The sequence below is a fragment of the Elgaria multicarinata genome, chromosome 4 (genome assembly GCF_023053635.1).
Source record: "Elgaria multicarinata webbii isolate HBS135686 ecotype San Diego chromosome 4, rElgMul1.1.pri, whole genome shotgun sequence".
NCBI lineage: Eukaryota > Metazoa > Chordata > Lepidosauria > Squamata > Anguidae > Elgaria > Elgaria multicarinata.
This window is the reverse complement of record NC_086174.1, coordinates 73,599,349-73,625,963: the sequence shown is the minus strand read 5'-3', so window position 1 is coordinate 73,625,963 and position 26,615 is coordinate 73,599,349. Positions and strand designations below refer to the sequence as shown.

General features: G+C 38.4%; 1 protein-coding gene across 3 annotated transcripts; it reads right to left on the bottom strand.

Annotated features, from left to right (window-relative positions):
- LATS1 (large tumor suppressor kinase 1) lies at window positions 1–22,924 on the bottom strand. Of its 3 annotated transcripts, none has more exons than XM_063124541.1 (8): window positions 22,802–22,924; window positions 17,294–17,774; window positions 14,687–14,837; window positions 11,931–13,438; window positions 8,289–8,871; window positions 6,883–7,065; window positions 5,232–5,338; window positions 1–4,320 (listed from the first exon to the last, which is right to left on the bottom strand). In XM_063124541.1, the coding sequence occupies exons 2-8, from the start codon at window positions 17,642–17,644 to the stop codon at window positions 3,814–3,816; spliced, it is 3,390 nt and encodes a 1,129-aa protein (XP_062980611.1). In that variant the 5' UTR covers window positions 17,645–17,774; window positions 22,802–22,924; the 3' UTR covers window positions 1–3,813. The 3 variants fall into 3 exon arrangements, 2 of the variants coding, with proteins under 2 accessions (XP_062980611.1, XP_062980612.1); XM_063124542.1 differs by having other exon boundaries at window positions 11,931–13,435; XR_010025376.1 differs by lacking the exons at window positions 1–4,320; window positions 5,232–5,338; window positions 6,883–7,065 and adding an exon at window positions 9,795–9,853 and having other exon boundaries at window positions 8,854–8,871.
- Between the last annotated feature and the right edge of the window lie 3,691 nt (window positions 22,925–26,615).

The window sequence follows — 26,615 nt, the reverse complement described above, 5'->3', positions numbered from 1 at the left end:
TTATTCATTGAATTTAAATTTTATTATCCCAGCAAATGGTACACTAGAGAAAACTGATTTAAAATTGGAAAGAAATCCGTAAGACACTCAAGGAATTTAACAGATTACCAAATAGTTATTACATGCAGAAATATGCAGATGATTCCGTTATATTGTTTGAGAAGGCACTTATTTCAAGCTACTGTTTGTTTCTTTTATAAAAGTATGTTTATCAGCAGTGTGTTTGCAGTATAAAAGGCATATATACAAAATGCAATATAAAAGTAAACTTGAATAGTGCCTTTCACAGGAAGATCTCTTACACAGTAATCCTATACATGTCTACTCAGAAGTAAGACCCACTGAGCTCAATAGGACTTACTCCCCAGTTAATGAGTACAGGATTGCAGCCATAAATTGCTCCAAAATTTTAATATCAGATGTTGACCCAGCATTGCTTTGCTTGTATTAAAGCAAATAATGTCTCATTTCAAATACCAGAGATATTTGCAGCCAAAACTTAATTGGTACCTTGGGTAACAGCAGCAGCATCTATTAACCCATTCACACTGCATTCTCTACCAGATGTACAGTATCAACAAAGTTCAAAGAACCATTCTCCATCACAGCTTTGCACAGTGCGACAGCAGATTTTTTTATGTCTAAAAAGAAGTTTTAGTCATACATTCTATAGGTTCTGTTACAAATAAGGTAAAAAAAGATCCAGCAAGAGGGCCTGCCCTAGGATAGAAATTAACTGAACAGTACAACAGTATTTACAATACAATTACATGGTTATAGAACATGTATAAATACTGTGCATATGTATATATGGAAGAGGAAAGCATTGATGTTTAAATTTAAGTGAAAACAGCTTATTCTGAAACTAAATGTGGAGTGATTTTGTATTTTTTTTCTGTTGTGTTTCATCCCAACTGCAATCTGAACATACTGCAAAATTAAAAAACACACAGAAGACTTGAAACATCGACACAGAAAAAATAGGTTGTACAGATGACAATAGATCCTGAATGCACACTAGAGATTACTTTGAAACAGACTGACAACTGAAAAAGGGTAGGTTCACCAAAGGTATGAGTATACAAAATAAAAATGGGAACTCAAGTATTCTACATCTGAAGCCTCTGAAGATCTGAAATTTACTTATTTTAGTTTAGCACCCTCCTTCACCATAAAAGAATACCATTCACTTCAATGTTTTGGATGGCCAGTAGAGAAAACATGAGGCAGAATTTTATTTTTTAAATGTTTCAAATGACAGACTTACATCACATACATTATCTCTCTGCATATAAATACTAACAAGCTTAATTAAAATTATTTGGGATATACATTTGTGAACATTAAATCACTACTCCTCAAAATAGGCATAATCCAGAAAAGCTAAGTTTGCTCAAGTTCCATTGGTAATTTATGGGCCTCAAATGCTTACCTCCTGTGCACTTAAAACATATTGATCTTGTTATAATGTGTGCTTAATTTTAATTGATTGCACTCAATGAATTTAGATGATGAAAATTCTGTTTTGAAAGTTACAAAGCAATTTAGTGAAGTACTTACCTGCAAATAGATTAATCTGGCTTTAACCAGGAATATATTATATTTTATTGCAGGAAAATATAATAAAGTTGCCAGTTTAACTGGAACACCTAAATTTTAATCAAGGAACCCTCAAAATACTCTTTAAAATTGGACTTATTTTACAAAAACAGATCTAAAAAGAATAACTGTACACTGCATCCTTCTTTATAATGCTAAAGTTAAATATTCTGGTTCACACTTTGGCTCCATACATAAAACTTAAGTCTTACTCCCAAGTATTGTAAAACAATCTGACTGTGTGCAGAACTGAGCATGAATAAGATGCCCTGGTTCACACTAATAGCTCTACATACACCACAAGAGGGTACATGAGTCATGTAGGACATCTATTTGGGGCCAATGCATGAAACAGAACTTTGATGGTGGAGGTGTTGTAACAATAGACTACTTGAAGACAGGTACATACTTGGGCATTTTGCATTAGTCTACAAAGCACTAAGCACTTTTTTAAAAAACTGTATGTTTTCACATCAATACCTGATCAAAAGACAAACCACTCAGAGAATAGTCTGAAGAAGTATGATGCAGTTTTACTGCTCAAACTAAGCAGGTTTGGCCCTAAAAAGTCATCTGAATGGGAGGTTACTTGGAAGCTACTGGTGAGCCACTCTGTCTTTTTCAGTGAAAAAACAGGACATAAGCATAACAATAAATAATAAATAACTCATTGCAAAGGAATAAGCAAAGAAGGAGATTTTCAAAACACACATTATTTTTTAGAACCCTAGAATTATATACATACTATGATCGAAAATTTAGGATGTTGAGCTTGCTAATTCTTCAGGATCAGGAATGCTTGCATATGGGCTTAAAAGGGCAGCTCAAAAAGTTAATTATTTGTGCATCTCTATGTTAGATTTTTTTTTTTTTAGAAAACTGCATTTAAAAGCACACAAGCAAAAGATCTGCAGTTTTCCCTTTACTTCAAAGTAGCTATTTATCTTGCTTAATGATTTGAAGTAACTACAGGCTTTGCAGGTAGAAGTTTCCTGCAATAGGAACATTTCAAGTGACAAGAATTCTGGCTTTGTCAAGATGCAAGCAGATCTATATAGAAATTGCCTGAATAACACAACAAACAGGATTTAGAATCTTATGCTTCTGATACAGATACAAGGAGTTGCAACTTCAAAGGTGTAACAGAATCAGTTTACAGGAGAGAGTAAGATATACTTAATCCGGACTAAGCAGGGGTATGAGTTCGTTCCAAAACAGTTAATACAGGAACACAGGGTAAAACCACCTGTTTTACAAATAAGGCCTTTGGATCAGAATGATACAGCCCCAGAACAGTAGTAATGAATTACAGATAGCCTAACTATGACATATCTCACTGATTAATGCTGGATAGTGTAAGAGATCTTAGCAACTAAGTATCACAGGAGCCGAAACATTTCCAGAAGTTACAGGATGAGGGCAACCAACAACAACAACAACAACAACAACGTTCAATATTTAAGGATGTCATTTTGTGATAGGCCAATATCACTTCATCCCCCACTCCACCCCCCCCAGTTGTGTTATTGCAGAGCACCACAAATCTAGTTATGCTTTGCAAACTATTAAGCAAAATTAAAATAATAAGCAATATATGGACATCATTTACTGTCAAAATAATGCGATCCTATCCATTTTTACTCAGAAGCTCAACAATGTTGACTCACTAGTGAATTTGGGATTGAAGCCATACACTTCCTTGTTTCAAAGCTGGAATCACTAGCAGATCAGTTTACTCTCTCTAGTCTCATTTATAGTGGAATGTAGTAAGGTGAGCAGCCAGACAAAGCATTTGCCAGCTTAGTAAATACAAGGTACGTATAGTATTTGGTCAATGCAAGGGAAAAATACCACTGCAAAATTCTGGAATGAAAATGTTTATAGTCTATGTACAAATAGACGAGCATTTCATTTCCTAAGGAAGTCACTATTTCCTACTTAACACTTTACAGAAAGCTTAATTTTATAATTTATTTTCCTAACATTACTGTTTCTATATTAATTACTAACAATGCTGGAATAAATTAATGTTTGAAAAAGGACTTGATTTTGATGGGGAGAAAAGTTAGTGGAAAAAGATTGGACCAACAATGATCAAGCTTCCTTTCTCTCCACCTCACATGTGCACAAAATTAGCTTTCCAATAGTATCTCATGTTTTCTTGCAGCATAGATCCAAGATATCCCAAAGGATGGTTCAATTTCATCTTCTCTACTAGATATAAACTAGATCACGATTTTGGACCTCTCTACTGGTCCTCTCATCATCTTCATCAGACTGCGACTCCAATCTATGAGGATTATTGTATTCATATTCAATAGGCTTTGGATAGCTGTACGGGTACCCATTGTCATCAAAAAACCTTCGAAATGTGAATTCATAAAAAGCATGTTCAGGATGTTTGCCATTTTTATACCACCCATTAAGTGTGTCATTTACATTCCCTTCCTTATCCTCACTCCATAATTTATCAGGGTCAATCGGATCAAAATTTGATGTGTCTGTGGGATGTGTAATTTTAGGAATGTAGGAAGCAGGCTGCTGCCGCAGATCACTTGAAAAATCAATCGATCTAAAAAATGGATGTGCTTTTATTTCATCTGCGCCATTCTTGCCTAAGCGGTCTTCTGGCCCTCGACAGAGCTTTATAATAAGATCAGATGCCTCTGGAGTTAATTGTGCTTGCAGTGGGATATGCAGGGCTGTTTTCCAATTGATAACCTTTATTTTTTTGTAAAAAAAAAGACAAAGCACAGACATAAACAAAATTAGAATGTTATGTTTGAAGCTGAAAATACATACATATAAACATGTACACACACACCAACCAATGCAAGGATAAACAAAGATAATGTCATTGATAAATGAATTTGTCAGGTACTGGTACATAAATAGCCAAAGGTAAATATGTGGGTGCTCCAACAGAACCATGGCCGTGTGTGTGGAGGAGGAGCCTAAAGCACAGGAAAGAGAACAAAGGGTTAGCTCCTTCCAGTAGAAGGCAGACCAAAAGAAAAAAAAAATCTTCCCAGGAAGGAAGCCCTCTTATTCTTGGTTTTACCTTCTACATGATTCAACTCCCTTTTCTACCTCCCGGTTCTTTGGGGTTGTCAGAGTTGGGAAGAATGGATTGCTGCCTGGTGTGCTCCACTCTTTGAGCCATTAAGCTCACCACTGTTGCCCCCTTGGTGCTCCCCCTTGCAAATGGCCTGGGAGGCAGCAAACACAGCTAGACAGTGCTGCACGCCACATTGCTGCATTCATTTGGCACTTGTCCAAGGAAAGGGAGGACAACGTTTCAGCAGCATCAACACCTGTTCTTGGCAACTGAGGCCTAGTGAGGGTAGCTGGCAGCAAGACAGAATGTCTCTCTAACTTCAAGGGAAGAGGACTGCACACAGAAGCCCTGAAACTCTGTTAGCTTTCTAGGAAGAAGTATTGCAAATCCAAATACAATTTCAGGTCACAAGCAAGCTCTGAGGAAGAAAGCACAACACAGATGCTCTTCTAAATTAAATGTAGAGTAATACTTGTAGTTACAGAGGGTGGCAGGGAGAGTCCACACATGTGAGATTTTTTTAAAAAAAATAAACATTTCTGAAACAGGTTTGACCCCATTTTTTCTCACTTACTTTCATCTGTGTTTCCAGTGGTGTTTGTGCTAGGAAAGGAGGCTGTCCCACTAACATTTCAAAAAGAATCACCCCAACACTCCACCAGTCACACAGCTGTGTATATCCTGGAAAAGGAAACTAAGTAGTTAGATGCATCAATAATGGTTCTACATCTATTTTAAGAATGTACCCACTATTTTATTAACTAGTAATATTTTTCAAATTTCTACTACATGTAACTTTATTTATAGCTCTCAAGAAAACTGTTCAAGGATTATTCTTCAGAATTTTTTTCAATAATAAGGAAACTATTAATGAATCAGAATACTGGGTGGGTAGAAGGCAGACAGGCTCTGACTGGCATTAAGAGCACGGGGTTTCCACCACAAGCTGGTTTCTACCAGCCTGCCCAGCCCCTCTGACCCAGGAACCTTAAAACAGACTGCTGTTTGAAGGAACTGGGGTTAGGTGGGAGGGAGGAGAAATAGTGAAAAGAATGAGACTGCTAAATGAGATTACCAGTAGAGAGGATGAGTGTGCAATTCCATTTAGTCCTAGGATAGGAGAAGTAATTGCTTATGACACTGAGAATGCCCCTAGTGTGAATGCAGGAGCAGGGGGGCACAGTGTGTAAACCTACCCCAGGTTAATGATATGGGGAAGGCAACCTGCATGTGAGGGAGGTGGCAAAACCAGTTTGTTTGATTTTTAAAAGCCAATGGCTGTTGTTGATGCTGCTTTTGTGTGACACATTTTAATATCTACAAAGAGTTTTGCTTGATTTTTTGGGAAATGTTTTCTATAAATCATTACTGAAATATTGCAATGTTAAGTATTCTTGAAATGAACAGCTACCGACTGAATGAAATACTAATTGATGTTGCTACTGTATTTTATGCATTGTTGTTATTGTTTCTTTGAACACAGCCTCTTTTGCGGGAAGGCTGCATACAAATTAGCCTAATCAAATCACTATGTAGCAGGACTGTTAAATTCAACATATCTATTACATAGAGCACCGTGATACAAAATTTAAGACCATAAAGTGTCACAATATATTTGAAATACAATGTATCAATATGATGAAAACTTTTGGGAAGTTGCAATATTGTCCCAACAGGTGCAAAAACTTTAATAAAATTCATGTGGTTCATTCATTTTCCATCAATCCTGTACTCCAATGAAAACAAATGGGAATGAATGGAACTTAAGTTAATTGTTACTAATGTAACTCTTTCATTTCCATGGGTCTACTCTACATAGGCCTAACATTGGATATTACCCCAGCCGTGCATTTGGAATTGGTTCACATTTTCCATCAATTCAAGATTTAATATTTTTGAATGAGATCTAGAATCCCACTATGGAGTTTGTAAGTATGTATATTTTTGTAAATCATTATTACGTAAATTAATATTATGCTGAAATGATAAATCTAACAAGCTGAGGAGTCTGTGAATCACTGGTTGGCTGGAATGTTACAGAATTTAAGCCCATAGACTATCATTTGTATCAGTGTGCTAAATACAAAGCAAAAGTCCAATGCTACAGTCCTGCAACATAGTGGTGCTTCCTTATTTTCAGACCAGTTTGTTTTTTAGGGGAATCATTTTCAGAAATTGACAGCCAATTTACTTTGCCAAAGGGTGGAAGAAATGGAAAGACATACCTGTCCGTAACAATACTTCTGGTGCAATATAATTCGGCGTTCCAACAAGTGAATGCGCTAGACAGCGTTGGTGCTGACGTGCTGCTCTACGTTCAAGTGGCTTTAGCCTGTCTCCACATCTACAGCTTGCTGGATCACCCCATTCATTACTGAAATCCATGCTGTCCTGACGTGGGTGATCACCTACAATGCAGAAACCCAAGTGCTACTGTTATGTTTAAACCTCAGTTGTCAATCAAATGCTATATCATTTGTAACAACCCCCTTTACATGTTCTTTAAGGGGGAAATAAATCAAATTAATTCTAATATTTCTGTTAAAAAAATCTGAAAACTGGGTTTGAGATTTGAATCAATAACTATACTAGCATGGCTATCATGAGGGTAATGTAGAACAGATGACAAATTCCTGAAAGTAGTTTTAGAAACTGTTAAAATGTTGGTTATTCATTTTCACTAATCCTTTTGTGTGTCTTTAAAATATATATTCTTTACATATAATAAATAGTCATGTCACAGTACGCCCTGTACTTGGCTCCAGCAAGAAATATTCACCTCCAGGTGACAAGTAAGGTCAGCTTTTACAAACTGGAAGAGAGCTGTTTTTTTCCTTTTCAGGTCACCAATGTACCAGAACTGAGTAACAAGTATATAGATGGGAAATTACAGTGCCTGTAAAGCTGCCTTTACAGGCACTGTAAGTTTTGCAGTATTATTATTATTATTATTATTATTTATTTATATAGCACCATCAATGTACATGGTGCTGTACAGAGTAAAACAGTAAATAGCAAGACCCTGCCGATATGCATGAGAGTGGTTAATTCTGACGAAAGAAGTTGAAACCTTAACCACAGACTGAGATTAAATATTATTTCAAGAAAATGCTAACCAAATAAACTTTGGAAAATACAACATTCATGGTGTGTGTGTGTGTGTGTGTGTATACGTTTGCACACACACACACATTCTTCTTACTTCTTCATTCACTGTAACAAGTCTGTAGGCTGCACTTCTAAGAAACTTGCAACGGTCAAAGGGCACAAGATGCATTCATGTTGACACTGTTTTTTAAGGTAATCAAGAAGAGTTTGCAAGCCAAAGGAGCCACTTGCAAGGGGAAGGGGGGCGGGGGCGGGAAACAGCCTTTTCTCCATCTTTTGCTGTATTTAACAATACGCATTAATATATATTTTTGAAGAGTACATAGTTACAAAGCTACATTCTATCTTCTACAGTGGATGCTGGAGATGACTGTTGCTGTGATCATTACTTCACAAAAACATTACGGTGCTCAGCAATAAGTTGGATCTGCTAGAAAATACTTTGTGCAAGTAAACATTTTATTGCTATATATGCTAATAGTCTGGCACAAAAAGGCTATTTTGGACAAAATACTTCTCTTACCACTCTGGTAGTATTTGGAATCATGTGTCCACCGAAAGCCAGTACAAAGCCCAAAGTCAGTCAATTTGATGTGGCCATCACGATCAATTAGAATGTTATCAGGTTTTATGTCCCTATGAATGAAGCCCATCTTATGAACACTTTCAACTGCGCAGGTCAGTTCTGCTATGTAGAACCGGGCCATATTTTCTGGGAAGACCCCCATTCGAATTAACAGGCTCATCATATCTCCTCCTGGAATATAGTCCATTACGAAGTACAAATTGTCCTTATCTTGGAATGAATAGTACAAACGAACTACCCACTCATTATCAGCCTCTGCAAGGATATCCCGCTCAGCTTTAACATGAGCAACCTGGTTCCGAAGCAATACATCTTTTTTCCGTAGAGTTTTTGTTGCATATAAGGCATTTGTATCCACCTTTCTTGCTAAGCAGACTTCACCAAATGCCCCAATTCCAAGGGTCTTAATTTTAACAAACATTGATTTATCCATTTTAGCCCTTTTGAGACGGATATAGTTGGACTCCTTTTGGCACAGCATTTTCCTCATTTGATCCTGGGCCTCTTGGGATAATCCAACCTATGCAACAAACATCAAAATTTTAAGTGAAAAAGAAGATTTGTTTTAGGGAATAATTAGAAGCTCAGTTTAGGACAAGCAAATAATAAAAAAAACATTGGTCCTTATACAGGGAATGATGCTTCCCTTTTTATTGTTTTAGTTTTTGTACTGCAACTTGTTAGGATATAACAAAACAAAGTATGACACAAAATATGGAGACTTCAGCGGTGGTTAAAAGGAATGATTATAAATTATTATAAACACAGCCATACATGAAGAGCCATGCACAACAAGGCTCAGGATTTAGGGATAATTGTTTTGATAGTGTACTTGGTTGGTGAAAACAGGCAGGCTGAATGCAAAGCTCTGACATCCTTAGAAGCCACACATTTTGGGAAAGGAAGGCTGACTACTCTCCTTCATATAAACATACCCATATGGTTAGCTAAGTTATATCTGTCACATTTGTTCTATTTCCAAAAAAAGCAATCTTTTCCTGTGTTGACTGAAATCTGCTAAAGAAGGAACACGCATTTCTTCCAAAGTGACTTTCCACTTTCTATCCTTCACTCTTACGAAGTCTGATTTATATTTACAGTGAACACAACCCAAATTCCAAACAAAAAAGATGTGCCCTGAGTAAGTCTGGCAAAATAAACAATATAGGTTGTAAATAAACCAGCCACCTAAGTAGAATGAAACAAAACATAATTGTGTAATTATATCATTGCCCGCGTGCTAGTAGATAGCACAAGCAATACAATGCAAAAAAAGAAAAAAGAAAAAAGGAAAGCAAGATTAGTAATCTGATATTAAGCTATTCAAATACAGTGAAAGAAAACATGCTTAATTTAAATGCAGGTAAGCATGCAGAGCCCCTGAGAAAGGGTCCATGCTATTGTTTAAAGATAATATTTGTCTCCAAAATTTTACTTGCCTACCCAGTAACGAGGGCTACTGATGTCAGGAAAGCTTCCAACACCTTAATAGTTTAAATCAGCTGTTAGTGAAAGTGAAAAGGAAAGAGACTAAGAATGAACACATAGAAAGAACAAGAAATTTAATTCAATATACATATAAGGTGGCTTACTATTTCAAAAAGATACAACTTAATAGAAAGAGTTTTTGAAAACAATTAAAATGGCATTACTAAAGAATAGCAAAGAAGTGGAGAAAAGCATCCTAGGTTCAAGAGAAAGTATGCTGTAAGCTAGAAAGAAATGACATGAGGCTGACATTTCTATGCCATTTTTGGTACAGGTAAAAAAAGGCAATTCCATTGCTTTGCTAACACACAGCTGTCTGTGACAAATCAAATAAGCAAAGCCTATTCATACTAAGGTCAAGGAAAACCTTCATACTAAATTACCTGGCATTTAACATAGGATTTAGTTGGTCTTCCAACCCATTGAATTACTCCTACTTCTAGATCCATTTCATGGGATCCATTTCTAGATCTTTTGTTCTGCCAGAAAAAAGAAACCACTTCTGGAATTGGACCTCCACATTCTCTCATCTCCCTTGCAGTCATCTACATCTCCTATGCATAACAGGATGTGCAAGCAGTGTCCTGCTGGCAGGACAAGATTTTGATCCAACCCCATATTTTTTAGGTTCTCCCTTTAGGCTTCTGAAAATCTGTTTCAGAGGGCTGAGGGACCCTCCAGAACAGTGTGGGAGATGGCACTGGAGATTACTGGGGGAAATTAGTAAATATCGTCTCCCCTTCCATCAGCAGGAGCCTTTGCTGGATCAGAGTTCCTTCTGTGACTCCATGCACATGGAAGGGCTACTCAATGGCTACTCCAAGTCACTGGCTGAAAGACCATAATATTCATTAGTTGGCAAAATAACTATTTTAAAAGTGTTGAAAAATATGCCAAATGCCTAAATTAGAACACAATTTGAACACATTTCTAAATTAGAACACAATTTGAATCAATCAATCAACTATGCATCTAGAAGAGAAAAGTTAGTAACCTACTATAATTTAGGCAAGGTAGCCAGAACAAATTTAGTTTTATTCATGTGCCACAGAAATGGAAGTATTTAGATTTAGACCATGGAAGTATTTAGATTGCTTCTGTAATGTACAGGCAATGGACCAAATTGACTTTTGTCAGCAAATCTCACATAAATCAACAAACTTTCATGAATAATTGTAGGACTCAATGTGAGTTACCTTGATTCAACTGGGAGATATATTCAGTGTTTGAATCTATATGTAAGACTTAATCTAAACATTCAGAATCTGCATCTATGGTGATGACTATGATTTGGATTCCTGGTTGTATTCTGTGAACAGAACCATTCATGAAACAGTTTTCCCACCTCCACCGTTTTCTGTAGTCCTCTGTATCCCTGCCCCTGATCCATTTCTGAATGTTGGAAGAACCTTACAGAACAGAATGGCATATGGTCCATCAACTGTGTTGGAAATGGAGGATTACTATAAAACAGGGACACACCACCACCAACTTGCAGGAGCCGAAGTTCCTTCAACCCATGCAGTCTCACCTTTGGATTCATGCCCATGAAAGCCTTTTTTTCTTAAACTTTCCTTATTATCTATAATAAAACCTGTCATTTACAACTAACATTGCAATTCTATATACACTTACCACGGGAGCAATGGGACTTTCTTCCAAGTAGATATGCATAGAATTGCACTGTAAATCCCCTACTGTTGCTAGATATAAGGTATCTAACATATCTTGAGATCTGCTGTATGATACACTATGTATCAGGAAATATAAAATAAGTACATCAGATTATCTATGTATTAAATTTTAGTGGCTGTGACAAAAACATTGTATTGCATCTGAACGTAAGAGAGATCAGGTTAGAAATGTTTGGCCATTATTCAGGCTGCAATCTAAACTCACTTACCTTGGTGTAAACCCCACTAAATTTAATGGGACTGAGTTCTGAGTAGAAATGGATACTATTGCATGGTAAATCTCTGTTGGTCAGCCTTGCGTATTTTACAGGGTTATGTGCAATACTAATACTAGAAGAATGTTAAAGCATACTGCACATAGAGCAAGATAGAAACAATAGTAATTAAAAGGCTTTACCCGCATCATTTCGTTTTCTAGTTGTTTCTTACGATGCAGCCGTTGTTGATGGGATTTCAGTATATTTTCCACATGCTGCTCCATAAAGAACTTAAAAGCCTGAGGAGAATAGCTCTGAATGCGGGACTCTCTTCTTTCTTCATCTCTCTTATTTTTTCTAACAGGGACAGGTGAGGTTGTTATTTGCTTCTTTTCTCTATCCATTGTCTCACTGCTCTCATTCTTTTCACTCTCTTCTTCTTTACGGAAACTGGACTGATCTTCTTTGCCAGGCTTTGCCACAGATTCATACGGTGTAACAGATGAATTTGGGTGTAAAAGATGCTTTGGATAAGGTGGTGGTGGACCTTGATAATTTGGAGCCTCTGCTGTAGGTGACATGACTGTCATATTGGCGCCTGGTCCCTCAGAAAAGGAGATGGGCTGGACAGCTTGCATTGGTTGTGAAATCCAAGAAGGGTGAGTAGGAGCCAAGGCAGTTTGCAGCTCTGGTTTTAATACACGCATGCTTTTTACTGGCTGCTGTATAGGAGCAGGAGTAACAGCAGTTACTGTGGTGGCAGAAGGTTGTGTATTAGTAGCATGACTTTGTCTGTTTCCAAGAGGGTTATTGAAGGAATTTGACCTTACTGGAATATTGGATTGCCACGTTGGGATTTCATGTCCATTGCCAGATGATGACTGGGGCCAGGACGTTGGAATTCCAGGAGCATTTATATTGTACAGTTCCATATTGTGGCTGTTTCTGTTTGGGACCATCATAGATTGTGGAATATTCCCATTAGGATATGTTGAAGGGGCTACAGGTCCTCCTGCTTGCATCTGTAAAGGTGTTGGACTTTGTCGGTTTGTCTGAGACATTGAGTAAGGAGGCGGTTGACGATTTGCTGAATTTCCAGGCACAATATTTTGATGAACAATAAAATCAGTCTGACAATTGCCATTTTGTATTCCAGCCCTTCCAGAGGAAAAACTAAATTTGCTGTTAACTGAACTCTGCATGATTATTGGTTGTCTGCCAACAGGAACAGAGCTAATGCCTCTTTGTCCCTGTGTAGGAGGATTCATAGATGATGGATTCATAGGTTGGGGAGGATAGCCATCCTGCCATGCTCCTGGTGGTACTGGAGAAATGCGAGAGATCATATATTCCATGCTACCAGAATACCGCTTTGTTTGAGAATTTGTTTCCCAAGAAGAGGGAGGTGGAGTTGTTCCTCTGGGAGGTGGAGTCGTTCCTCTGGGAGGTGGTGGTGGTGGGGTAACACTCCTTACTTGAGGAGGAGGTGGTGGATTCACTCTTTGACCATTGCCAGGATGAGCCTGTACAAATGCTGCTATTCCAGAACCAGATAAGGGTCTTCCTACATCAGCCTGAGAAATAGGGCTTTCGGAATGAAAACCAAGACCATCTCCCAATGCAGGGCCATGTCTCTGGGGTACCAAGGATTCTTTAGAACCTTTCCAGCTCTGTCTGCGGTTAACCGATTGTTGTACTCCTCCTGCTTCTTTTTTTAAAAGAAAATACACACACATTACAATCCTTTTACTAATTATTGCACTCTTATTTCAGATCAGAAATTTTAACCGGAAACTAATGTGTTTGATGGAAACAGAGACCAACTTCAAATATACGTTAAAGTAAATTGCATCAAATATTTATCTAAGGATTAAAAAACAGTAATTTAAAATAATTATATTTCTAAGAAGCAAATATACGAATAAAATCAAGCTTATGTACCAAAAAAGACTGGAAGATCCTGGAGGATTTATAGCAATGCCAAAAACATTTAGAGTTTTGGAATTCCTGAACTAAATTACTAATTAAATGTCAGAAAGAGAGCAGAGTTTTCTGACATATATGCACATGAGAATGAATTGATTTAAAATCATCACAATGACAGAGGAATTTAAATTAATCACCCACCCACCCCACCCCGCTGCGTGTAATTCACAGATTTCTTGAAAAAGGATGCAGACTACTTGGTCGTTATAACAATTAAACTAAGTGGTTTGCAACTAACAGATACTTCTCACAAACCTAGAAATATAGGGTTGGATCCAGAGATTCCATTCACAGAATGTTCCCATTCATAGACGATGTGCCAACCTGGACTGATGTGTTGTTTAGGGACTAGACAACCCAGCAGTTAACTCATGATTTGTTGTTGAGTTAACTGCTAGGTTGTTGTGCCCCTAAACAACCCATCAGTCTGGGTCCGTACATCACATTGACAACCAGTGATCTCACCGATTAGAGGTTGTTTACAGAAAAAAAGGCAGCTTGTGTGTGGTGCACATCCCCATGAATTGTGATTTGCCACTGAATGCTACTGTGATGTGCGAACAGCACCACTATGTTCAATATGGCTTACTACCAGGTAAGCACATACAAGACTGCAATCTGAGTTATATCAAAAAGAAGAAAATTGTATATATTAGTCTTTAATTAAAGAATGATTTGAAAAGTTAAATGTTGCTACTTCCATTCAACCAAACATCAAATATAAAAGCTAAAAATGGAGTACTCAAAATAAATTGAGTTGCAGGAGTGTTTGTGAAGTGGTGAATATTTTGAAAGTATTTGTAACATGTACCAATGAAACGATCATGTTTTAGAACCAATTGTCTTTCATGTTCAGCTGCTATATTTTGCTTCAGCTTATTTCTCTCTTCCCTGCCACAATTTTTCTAAGCACAGAGGTCTTAGCTAGTTTCATTTCTCTTTTCCAAGACAATATATTGGATACACATACCTGGTGGTTTTGTGCCTGCATTAATTGGTCTAGCCGCTGCCGCTGCCATTTGTTCACGCCGAGAATCTTGGTAACTCATTTTACTTATGAATTCAATTGCTGCTTCTATGCTGCGGCTGTTGGTTTGCCTTAGAGCTTGTACAACCATATCCTATTTGGGGATGGATGGAGGGAGAATATGGAAGAAAGGTTTCAAAATAAAACATGTAATAATTCATGATGAAAAAATCATCAGAAACATCACATTCAAATATTTAACACAGTGCAAAGAAGCTATGCCAGAAGATTATTTCCTTTAAATGCTCACAGGATACTATTTGCTACATCCTTCATGTTGGATTAAAAAAATAAGAATCTGTCAGTACCAGATGAGCTACAACCACTCATTCTAAAAGCAAATTCAGTGCTGTTGTGCCAACCACACTGGAGCTAAAACGGGGCTATGGAGAAATAAAAGGGGAAAGGAAACAGGTGAATGCTAAGGTATGCAGAAGTACAAACTAAAGTTTGAAAAATCACCCCCAACGAGAACAACTCAATAAGGACTGAGCATCCTCAGTGGCCTCCAGGAGCCATGGAATGTGGATTCTCAGTTGTTAAAAGAAAACTGGAACACAACCTGGGAAGAATGGAATAACCAGCTCAATCACCTGACAGCTTATACTATCCTGGAACCCCGAACAAGACCACTTCTGTTAAGTGATGAGGAATTACTTCAAGATTTTGCTACAGGTCTAACTTAAAATACTAGAATTCTGATTATTTATGCTATTATTTATTTGTTATATTTATATTCCACCTTTCTTCTAGTCAGGCTAGGGCTGACACCAGCCAGCACAGCCAATGCTGAGGGCTAGTGGAGTTGTAGGCAAAACATATGGAGAGTCACAAGTTGCCCACACAGCTTAAGGACTGATTCCTAGTAAGTATACTTAGGAACGCAGCCTGAAAATCACTAATTTATTTTAGAAATATGCAGATTACAATTTAGAGATGAGAAAGCTAGATAATTGGACAAATTCACAATCTAAGACATTTGGATTTTATGCACTAATTAGGATTTGATTTAAATCAAATCAATTTTGATTATGATTAAAATGCTTCTCTGAAGGGCTCAGTTTAATGATTTACAGAGGAAGATACTATTTAATCATTATTTTTAGTAGTACATTATTATGTAATATAACTATAATACATATTCACAGATGTACATTTCATTAGAAGATAGGTACACACTAAACAATTTTTCTGAATTGTTTTCAGATTAATTTTCATCAAAAATGGGATGATAATTTGGTCATTTTAGTACAAAGCAAAACGAACTTGTGAGATCATTCAGGAGATGAACCAGCTCCAACTGTTCAGTTAATCATATTTTTGTCATGATGTGGTAGAATCACCACCACCAAACAGGTTAATTGCACTTATACAATTATTGAAGAAGAAAACTAACCAGTAGAATAGACAAACAACAAAACCTCTAAGAAATCATGCACATGGATTTTTGAATGACTAACAATTTGTTTTTAGATAAATGTAACTTAAAAAAAAGAAGTTAGGTAATTTTAATCACAGCAGGTACAGAAACAAAGTATTCCTAAATGGGGTCTCTTTAATGGCCTGCATTTATACCCAGACTCCTCCTCCTTCTTCAGATACAATCCATCTCCTCAAATTCTTTATTCATTTACCTTCTCTACCTCTGCAATTAGAGAGGCAAGGCAGGGAGAGGGGGAGAGAGAGAGAGAGAGGGAGAGAAAGCGAGTGCATGCAGTTATGTATACCACCAGCAGTGCAGAATAGGACTGATCAGGTTATCTCCCATCTCCATAAACTGTTAACATACTCATAGAATATAATTAAAATTAAATTTTAATTTTAATTTTTGTGAACCGCCCAGAGAGCTTCGGCTATTGGGCGGTATAAAAATGTAATAAATAATAAATAAATAAAAGTTGTATAATTAGTATTCATGATGATATCCTTTGATGTAGGCTCTTTTTTTACTAATTTTTTTAAGAACATTTTGAAATCTGATTTAAATTTTTAAAAAACTGGTTTAAACAACAAAACATTTTTTAAGAATTGATTTTTATCAGGCCTGGCAGTAACGAGACCAATAATGAAACACACACACACATAAAGGGAAAATAAGAACATTAGGAATTTAGCACTTCATCAACATTTATGACATTAACTACAGTCAAATAGGAGGCTGGCAGCAATCAGAAATGTCTGGGCAAAGGATCTGAATCATAACCAAAATATACAAGCCAATCCTTTTTGAAAGTCAATGGGACAAAGTTTCACATGAGCATTAGAAAACCATATTTAAGCATGTATGTTAAATTTACTTCAATGAGAAAACATGGTTAAGTTAAATGTGTATAACTTTAGGTATACATCTAAAGCCAGTGTATTCAGGACTTAGTTCCTGATGGGAACATTAAACATATTACAAATGAACATAGGAAACACAAAAATCTTAATTTTATGAACTGCTCTGTCTCTATAGATAACAAGAAAAACATTAAGTAGGATTTCAGATAATGTTTTTGTCATAAGCCATTTGCATGATCATTGAGACAACTTCATTCATTATTTTACCTCATCAAATCCAGCAGCTTGTAGATCTTGCAACATCTGCCGATTCACTTCTGATGTTCCTCTTGCTGAAGAACTTGTTTCATTTGCAAAAGGAAGCAGAGAATTTCGGATTTCTTGCAAAGCTTTATGGTAGGTCACAAACTTAGGGGGATTTCGACCTTGTCTAGGATCTTCAGTTGACATTTTACCCATATTTTGCTCAACTTTTACAACATCAGAGGGCTTCGGCAAGTTTCTAAGGCTCTCTCGAATTTCTTGCAACATTTGCCGACTGCTGCCAGTGTAATTACTGGCAGGAAAAGTTTTAGGCCTCATTTGTCTATATCCTTCGGGCTTCTCACTTCTCTTCATGAAACCGTATAACCTCTAACAAAGATGCACCTTCAATATACTTGACAGAAAGTTGGATGAAAACTTAAAAATTCACTGTGGACCTTGGTTCCAGTGGTACATACATTCATCCAAACCTTGTTCAGCCAACCTAAATTAAAAAAAAATTGAAAAATATTATATTTAGCTACTTAGCCTTTTTACCTCTAATAGCAGAATCTTGTGCATTCTTAGTCAGAAGTCTCATGAAAAGTGTATTGGACTGCAGCCATAGTTTTATTTACATGTCTATTTTCAAACTATATGACCTCACAAGTTCAGCAAAGTGTCTTATCTTTTACAACCTAAACCTAGAATAAGGAAATCAGGCATCAAGATGATCTGCGAAGAAATTGCCATCTGAGAGATGTTTATGTCTAACTCACTTTGCTGCTGGAGTGATAGGAAAGATTGGAGTTCCTGTTGGCATTCCAGCATTGGCCAGCAGACTCCCCAAACAAGCTATCTGAGTCTAAGCCTTCTATGTACAACTGTTACTTGCTGTGAAGAATCCAGACCTTTTCTTTTGTTTGGAAATATATATTTAACTTCTTTAGAGGCATGACACTCATCACTTGTCATACAGGCAAGAAAGCTCTAATTTAACAATTTTAAAAAGATCACAGGTTCTCCAGTTAATGCTGCCAAATTCAATGTGAGAATGCTCTCATACATTTTAAAGAGTCACTTTTTCTGTCATAGAGATAGTGAACATATGAACATGTTGGATCATATCAACACCTATAAAGCAGAGCATGCTGTTGCTACAATGGCTAACCAGTAAACAACTCATAAGCAGGATAGCACAACAGAACCCTCCCACTGAGTATCTCCAGAAACTGATATGGGCAGGTATATTTCCTCTAATACTGGATAATACATAGCAATATGGATGATATTCTGGAGGTGACAGACTTGACCTTGGGGAAGCTGGGGGTGGTGACAGCCGACAGAAAGCTCTGGCGTGGGCTGGTCCATGAAGTCACGAAGAGTCGGAAACGACTGAACGAATAAACAACAACAAGACATTGATACTATTACTACTGGGAGAAGGTGTCATGGTTAACTATCTTTCTAAATACAGGAGTCCTGTTTTATTCCGCATCTAATGTCAAGATGACAGTGGTCATAACTGCATCATTGAATTCAAAGAACACAGCTTCCCATTAACCAAGACTCTGGCTCATGTTGTCATCATCTCCTGCCTTGATTGTGGCTTCATCACAATTCATCACTTCCGTTGAGTAATGTTTTGCTAGAATCATGCATCAAATTTATTGTGAATTAGAGGTGAATGAACTACATGAAATCAAGAAGTGACTGCTTACCATCTAACAATATCTACCTACAACATAATTCATGTAACAGCACAGTCAAATGTGTGCACTGTATGAATTAAGTAAACCTTCCTTGAGATAAATATATAAATTGCAACAAATAAATATAATTTGGGAGTGGGTGGGATCAGCATGTGATGTATAAGTGGTAGATGTTATCTAAAAAAAAGAAATTAGGAAACACCTTTCAAATACAGGCAGCCATTCTATGCATGCTTACACCCTAGTAAATGTGGTTACAATTAGACATCCATCACCCTTACAAGATTAGAATATAGTCTTAAGAAGGATTGGTCTGACTTCAGTCTTAGATGAACTACTTAAATTTTAACTAGAACCCCATGGTTTACTGATAAGTTTTAAATATACAAAGCAGGAGTACATGCTTAGGATCTCTTAAGACATAACTAATTTGTGCTGTGAATAAATAAAGTGAATCTGATTATGCACTACTGCTTAAGAATATAAGTGCCTTGTTTGAATATCCAATAGCAAATGTCCAACATTTGCTGTTAAAATACCAGCAACCAATAAACAGAAGGTTGCTCACTAGAAATTGACCACTGGTCAACTCTGGTCTACATTCTGGTATTGGAAACCCTGTCATGTCAACTATTGGTGTTGCACTAGAGGTAGCTTATGCTAATGCAACATAATTTACTTTAGAACTAGTGCTGAATGTGATACTACCCACAGTATGTACAAGGGTAGGGATATGGATATGAACACCACCTGTAATTGTGCAGACAATATACATAATCTTGTGAAACAATGTAGAACAGATTGGTATACTATGTCAAGAGTACAAAAAAATTACACTGCAAGTCATTCAGGCTCTTGAGACTTCCAACAGCTCAGTGGAAATTGCAGCAAAATTCATGGTAAGCCATCATAATTGACATATAGAACAATGAGCAAGTCCCTGAACATTAACATATCAACTATCAGAAACTGCAACTCCTTTTAGTTTAAATGATAGTTGGCTTAGACTGAGCCATCACCTTTACCAGTCTGCAATTTTGCCAGTTGTCCTGTCACTGTGGAAACCAAATCATGGTGTCATGTCACTGAACTCTGTTATATTTCATTTTGTTGTTTTGCATGCAAGTATAGTACATGTAGATACATGGTTGCTATTAGCCATACTGGATTACATACATGAAATAGAATCCACATCCCACAGAAGTTAATATCCAAACGTCCAATGATTCCAGAATTTGCACCCAATATTATTCCCTATCTTTATGTTTCAAAATAATAGTTGAGAGAAAAAAACAAAAACAGATTCAACCTATTTCAGTTCTGATCAGTAAACAGGTAATCTGACTGTGAAAGAAGTGCTTTAAAAGAATGCTACATTTTCTCAATGTACAAACCATAGTATGCCAGTATACTACCTTGGAGGTACATTATAACGAGTCTAATGTAACACAAAGACAGGATATAAAGTTAAAATATTATAAAAGTCCCCCTTCCTCCTTCCTCCCAATCCCCTTTCCTTTTGTGTCATGTCTTTTAGATTGTAAGCCTGTAGGCAGGGACTGTCAAAAAATATTTTTGTAAGCCGCCGTGAGCCTTTTTTGGCTGAATGGTGGGATAAAAATGCTTAACTAACTAACTAAATAAATAATAAAAAGTACCTTCCAAGGGAGGCCTGTTTAGATCCCCCTCAGATTACTTTCTACTGACAGAATTTCTTTGTGTTGTTTTTAATTAGGCACTGTATTATTGACTTATTTTCATCTGCTCTGATTTTATATGGTGATATAACACATTTTAACATCAAATTTATTGTCAGCTGGCATGGGCACATTCTCATGTCGGTCTGCTATTGGGTTATGTGAGAGTTGTTTAATCCTTGCACAACCCACAACAGGCTGTTTTGATCATGCAAACCATGTCATTGTAGCTTAAGTTCAACTGGCTTTACTTACCAATTATTTTCAGAGGTCAGAGCTTTTCCCCATTTGAAGTTGCTAGTTTTAAACTATTTTCAGATCACAGACTAGAGCTGACCTTACAGATTGACTTTTTTTGACAGCTGTTGAGCCTACACTTTAGTGGAGTGCTCACGGCCAACCCTAGAGACCAAGGGCCCTGCTGCTCCTCTTCCTTGCTGTCACTGACTTCACATTCTTTTTTGAGTGAGCAAGAACAAAGAAAGACATCCTCTACTTACCTCTCCCTATCTGCTGCAATGTGAACTGGGCACAGAGAAAGAGGGCAATCAAATGGGGAAGTGGTGAAGAGATGCACCACCCATTTGACCCCCAAACTCTGTAGAAAGCATTATACACAACTATTATGTTTCAACCCCTAAAGCCAAACTGGAATTAGAGTAGTGGTGGTATAGATCAAACCTATCCATGTTTACCTGAAGTTAAATAGAGCTTACTCCCAAGCAAGTATGCATAGGACAGTAGCCTTAAACAGCAATCCTATACACACTTATTTGGGAGCAAACTCATTTAACTTTATGAGACTTACTTCTGATTAAATGTGTATAAGATTGCACTTAGACAGTAACTAGAAAGAAGCTATTCTAGAAATGTAGTAGTTCATAAATGACAAAGCAATACCATGAAGTTTGAAGACAAAAGAAATATTTTACTTCTGTAATGTAATGTAACCAGAACTTCTTTCTTCGAAACAGTAGTTATGTCCTCAAAACAAACACCATATTATGCATCCACATTATTAAGCAATCACAGCCGCAAAAACAAAAAAACAAAAAACCGAAACCCAACTATGTTAGGCGCTCATCTTTTGTAAATATAACCTATTCTCTTAAGGAAAATTGATGTACCTGAACTGTGTATTTTGTTATTTCCCCCTCTTCCCTAACCCCTGTTGTCATCATCTATGAAAAAACTTGTTTGCTTTATTATTTGTACAATACTCAGAAGAATTTTAAGCATCTAATACTAATGAAAATTGCTGACACCAAATAATTGAAAGTGGAGCTATGGTTTATATACACATATTTTAAAAAACTAACTGCAGATTGTTTCAGGTTGTTGTTGTTTTAATATGCCAGTTATGATTACAGATTAGTTAAATTCCAAAAACATATCCACAAAATAACACACCTCAAGTTTTCTTTTTATATCATTGTATATGAGTAAATAAACGAGAGGAAGAAAAGCATGTTGGTTACAGAATATTATATATAAAATTTATATTAGCACATTACCCGATAATCTCAGCCTCTAATCAGTGTTACACTTTGACGCTTACTTTTTTCTTCACCTTGCCTTTATTATAAAAGTCTATAGTAGACATGGAACTGGCTGTAATACCGAACATCAAGAAGGTTTCCAAACAATTCTGACCTGTCCTCTCTTCTTAAAAAAACCAAGAACAAAGGAAAGCACCAAAACCAACAGAAAGAGTGAGGTCTGACTTTAAAACTAGACTACCGAATAGAAAAATGGAAGAGAACAGCAAAATTACTTAAAAGTTACCCGTCAGCACGGTATGAAACGAGAACGGGAAAGGAACCTGGAAAAAGAGGAGGGGAGGTCTAAGTTCAGAGGAACGGAGACTCCAGAATAAGGAAAGGCTACGACATCTAAAGGCCAGAAATCAGACAAAGTGGAGAACCTACACAGAGGCAAAGGAATCTGTTTCTTAAAAGAAACAGGGAAGCTTAATATACACGAGAGGTAGGAACGCTCTTGTCAAGGCAGCGAAACGTTATAATACCCCAGGCCAAGGCGTGCGATGCACAGGGCCTTCCCCATTAACTAGCCACCAAGTTTCCTTCCCTGAGGCGGAGCTGGAGCCAAACCTTCCTACCCACCTGCCTGAGGGAAAGGCGGCGGTGACAGCGCCTCAAAGCCAGGAATCTTCAGGTGGGCGGCGGCACGTCCCTGCGACGGCTTCAGGGCTTCGGCCCCCAGTATTAATGGCAGCGGTTGCTCGTCCCCTCCCCCCCGCAATTTCTCTTCCACCCCCCCTTTTCGGGGTTCAGTTCCGGGCCGCCATTTTGTCGGTGGGCCTGTCGCCCAACATTCCCGGATATAAAACCTTTTCCCGACTTCCTTTGCGTGTTTCGCCGGTTCGTTGTGTTCTCTTCTTGCTCCACCCAGCCGCTCCCTTTGGAATGCGGGTTGGTTAGCCGAAGTGGTCTGCGGTGGGCTCTGCTTTCAAGCCGTTACATGCTTACTCAGACGTCCCATTGAATTCAGTGGGGCCTGACTCTCAGGGAAATGGGGATAGGATTGTAGCCTTGATGTAAAACCAGGGACTGGACCACCGAAAATGAACAGTACGGGCGGCGTGTACAGTGTTGGGAGCCTCGGGAGGAGATCGGTGCCTCTCTCCTTCGGACTGGCTAAGGGCGCAATCCTATGTACGTTTAGACAGAAAAAAGCTCTGCCACTCCCAGCATCCCCCAGCCAGCAGACCTGCATGAGATCGCGCCCTAAATTGCCTATTGATAGACCGCCACGCCTAGATGCTGGGCTACCGTTTCCCACAGGGGTAACACCGCCGCTGGCGGGCCCCCTTCCCACTCTCCCTTCGTGAGAGTGGAGCAGCCACCGCCCTCATTTGCCTGTCCCCTCCCTTTGAGGCCCCAGTCCCACCGTTCCTGAACGAGTGGGCAGGCGAGAGAAAGTGGTTGCGCACGTAGGCAGACAAGCCAGTTGCGGTGGCGAGAAGGATCCAGCAGAACCATCATTAATAGGCTGCCGGGAGAAGACAACAGCAGCAGCTTCGGGGCTCGCTGAGTAATGCGGTTTATTTTATTTATTTATTTCATTTATATACCGCCCCGTAGCCGAAGCTCTTTGGGCGGTTTACAAACGTTAAAAACAGTAAACATTAAAACAAATATACAAAATTTGAAAACATAAAAACACAGTATTCTTATAAAAAAACAGCTATTCTGGGGTGCGTTAAAAACAGCATATGTTGTTAAATGCCTGTGACCTGGCACCGAAAAGATAACGATGTTGGCGCCAGGCGAGCCTCGTTGCCCGATAGCTACCTTTTCGGCTGAAATCCTATTTGCTTGAGACAAAGCCCTATACTACTGACCACGGGTGGGGAGGAGACTTGCTCTCCAGGAAAAGTGCATGGGAACGTGCTACAGTAGTAGAAACCCTTTAAGTAGCCTCCGTAACTCTGCTCTAGGAGACTGAATCCTGCATACAGATGCTTGTGTATGAACAGCCTTAAAACAAAGCCTTAAGAGAAACAATGTTAGTTTTTCTAAGGCAGCTATAACATTCAATAAATAAGAGCACAATCCTATATTCAAGTTTCTCCAGTTGAATGGCTTTGGGAAGCGATGTAGCTAGGACTGGACTTGGGGCCAAAGTCCAAGGCCCTCCAGCCTCCCCACCCCCAGTGGTAAACATCAGCATCTTCTACGCCGCCATGGGCACATTGGGACCCACTAAGATTAATGCATCCTTCTCTCTCATTGTATAGCTGGGGGTGGGTAATTGCCATGTCCGTTGGGTTACAGATGCTCTTTTTTACATTTAAAATTTAGTATCCTTTTCTGCATCAGAGTTGTGCTTAATCCCAAGTAAATGACTTTAGCCTCAGGACAGCATTATATTCTGATAATCATGATGCTATTATTTGATTGAAATGAAATTATACACAGCTCAGAGTATTTCTCTCACTTTGGGCAGTTGTTTTTTGCTTTAACACATCAGGAATATAATAGCAGTTGTAACGCATAGAATGGGGATGGGGATGGGGATAACTGTTAATTGTATGCTAGTATACATGTTTGTAAGATGTTAAGTCCAACGTCTAAAATTACCTAGCTGCACTACTGGCTTTAGGAAGCAGTGGAAGCCCTGTCATCAATATACTAGTGGAGTGGGAGTAAACAGGTCAGACACACATGTGGACTGGGCAGGAGCACACATACCTCCAATCCTAAAATCCTTCATTTCATGGCCACACCTACGTCAATGGCAGAACTTCACACCAGCCCCAGACATGGTATAAGGAATTCTCTTCCCATTAACTTCAATGGGAGGGGAAAATTAAAAATAGTTACTATCACCACCTCCTGTCCCAGTTATGTTAGTATGCCAGAGCATAAAATATGGTGCAACTCAGCACTCACAGCACACGAGTATATAAGCCCCACATTGGGAGACCCTCAGTTAATATATCTGAGCTATCTCTCAGGCCTCATGTTGCCTGCACACACACAGAGGATCACCGAGTGGAGTGAGAGATAACTATGATGAAAGGGATGGCTTTAAATATTTTCCTGCCTGGGGCAGAACAACAAGTGGCACTCCCTCTCTCCAGGTACATAGTACCCAAGATTGGCTAAGTTATTTTAGTTTCCAAGACAGAAAACCCCACAAGCAGTTCTCCTTGGGAATACAAAAATTAACACTTTGTAAACTTTTCATGACACCCTGTTGTCATCTGCATCACTCTGCTAATGGCAGGGCCAGTAGAGAAAGGGCACTTTATAATATTTCCCAAGCATACACGGAAACTTGTGCACATTGCTAACATGTCTCAGAACTCTAGGTACAAACATCCAGTAGCAGGATCTATTCCCAAAGCTTTAACAATAAAGGCTTTCCCATGTGTACTTCTTTTCGGTAGAAGGGATATCTTTCCCTCACTCTAGTATGATCTGGCTTCAGCTGGTTTTAGTATGAGACTCCAAAGAGGAAGGCAAGGACAGTGGCCTCATTTCTCTGTTGACTCAGGTTCCCTACACTCTACAGAGACAGGCCTCCCAGGGTACACAAGTAGGATAGGTGATATTGCAAATATTTATGAAGAAGAAGGAAGGAATAAATTGAGATCAAATTCATAATAGACTACTACTTGGCAGGGCTGGCCTATCAGGCAATAAAGGGTGGTTGGTGTGACAGGGAGGGGATGGGCCAGATGGGGCTGGTTAGCCCATGCTTGGGCTACAGCATTGGTCCATACTCTGCTCCTGCTGATTGTGCCAGGTGTGTGGCCCCCTCCCCACTCTCTTACAGTGACCTCATCTTCTGGATTAAAATCAACTCTAGCATCAGGAGCTTTTGAAGCATAGGCTCAAGCCTGGAGCTTCACCTCTCTTGGCTATGACATGACCATTTTTCTGGGCATATAAAAAAAATTAAATGGAGCATGTTGTTCCTTTCCCTCGGTCAGTCTGAATTCCCACCTCATGCCTCCCACACCGCATACTTTATGGAGTGAGCCATAGGACTAGAACAAGGGCATTCCGGCAGTGCAGTGATGTAGGGGTGTGTGCTGGGAGCATACCCAGTTCATTGTGGGTTCATTGGCTCTTTCTGCCTCTTTGCTGCATTTGGACATCATTGCCAGCACAGTTCCCAAATACTGGGCTGTAACAGCATTTCTAGGGATACCGTACTATGGATGTGTTGGTTTTCCACTACTTTCTCTCTCTCAGGCTGAGCAGGCATAGATTCTGACAGCTTTTCCCCTCGGTGTATGGATAAGTGTGAGGCAAGTTTAGGATTGCTCAGTAGGATATTCAGGTTGTAGAGCGTTTGGCTAGCTTTTTGAAGGCAGTAAAAAACCACCAAGCTTTAGTGACATTTGAATAAAAATATGAAAAGTTTCTCATTAATATATGAAGTGTATAATTTCTTAACAATTTC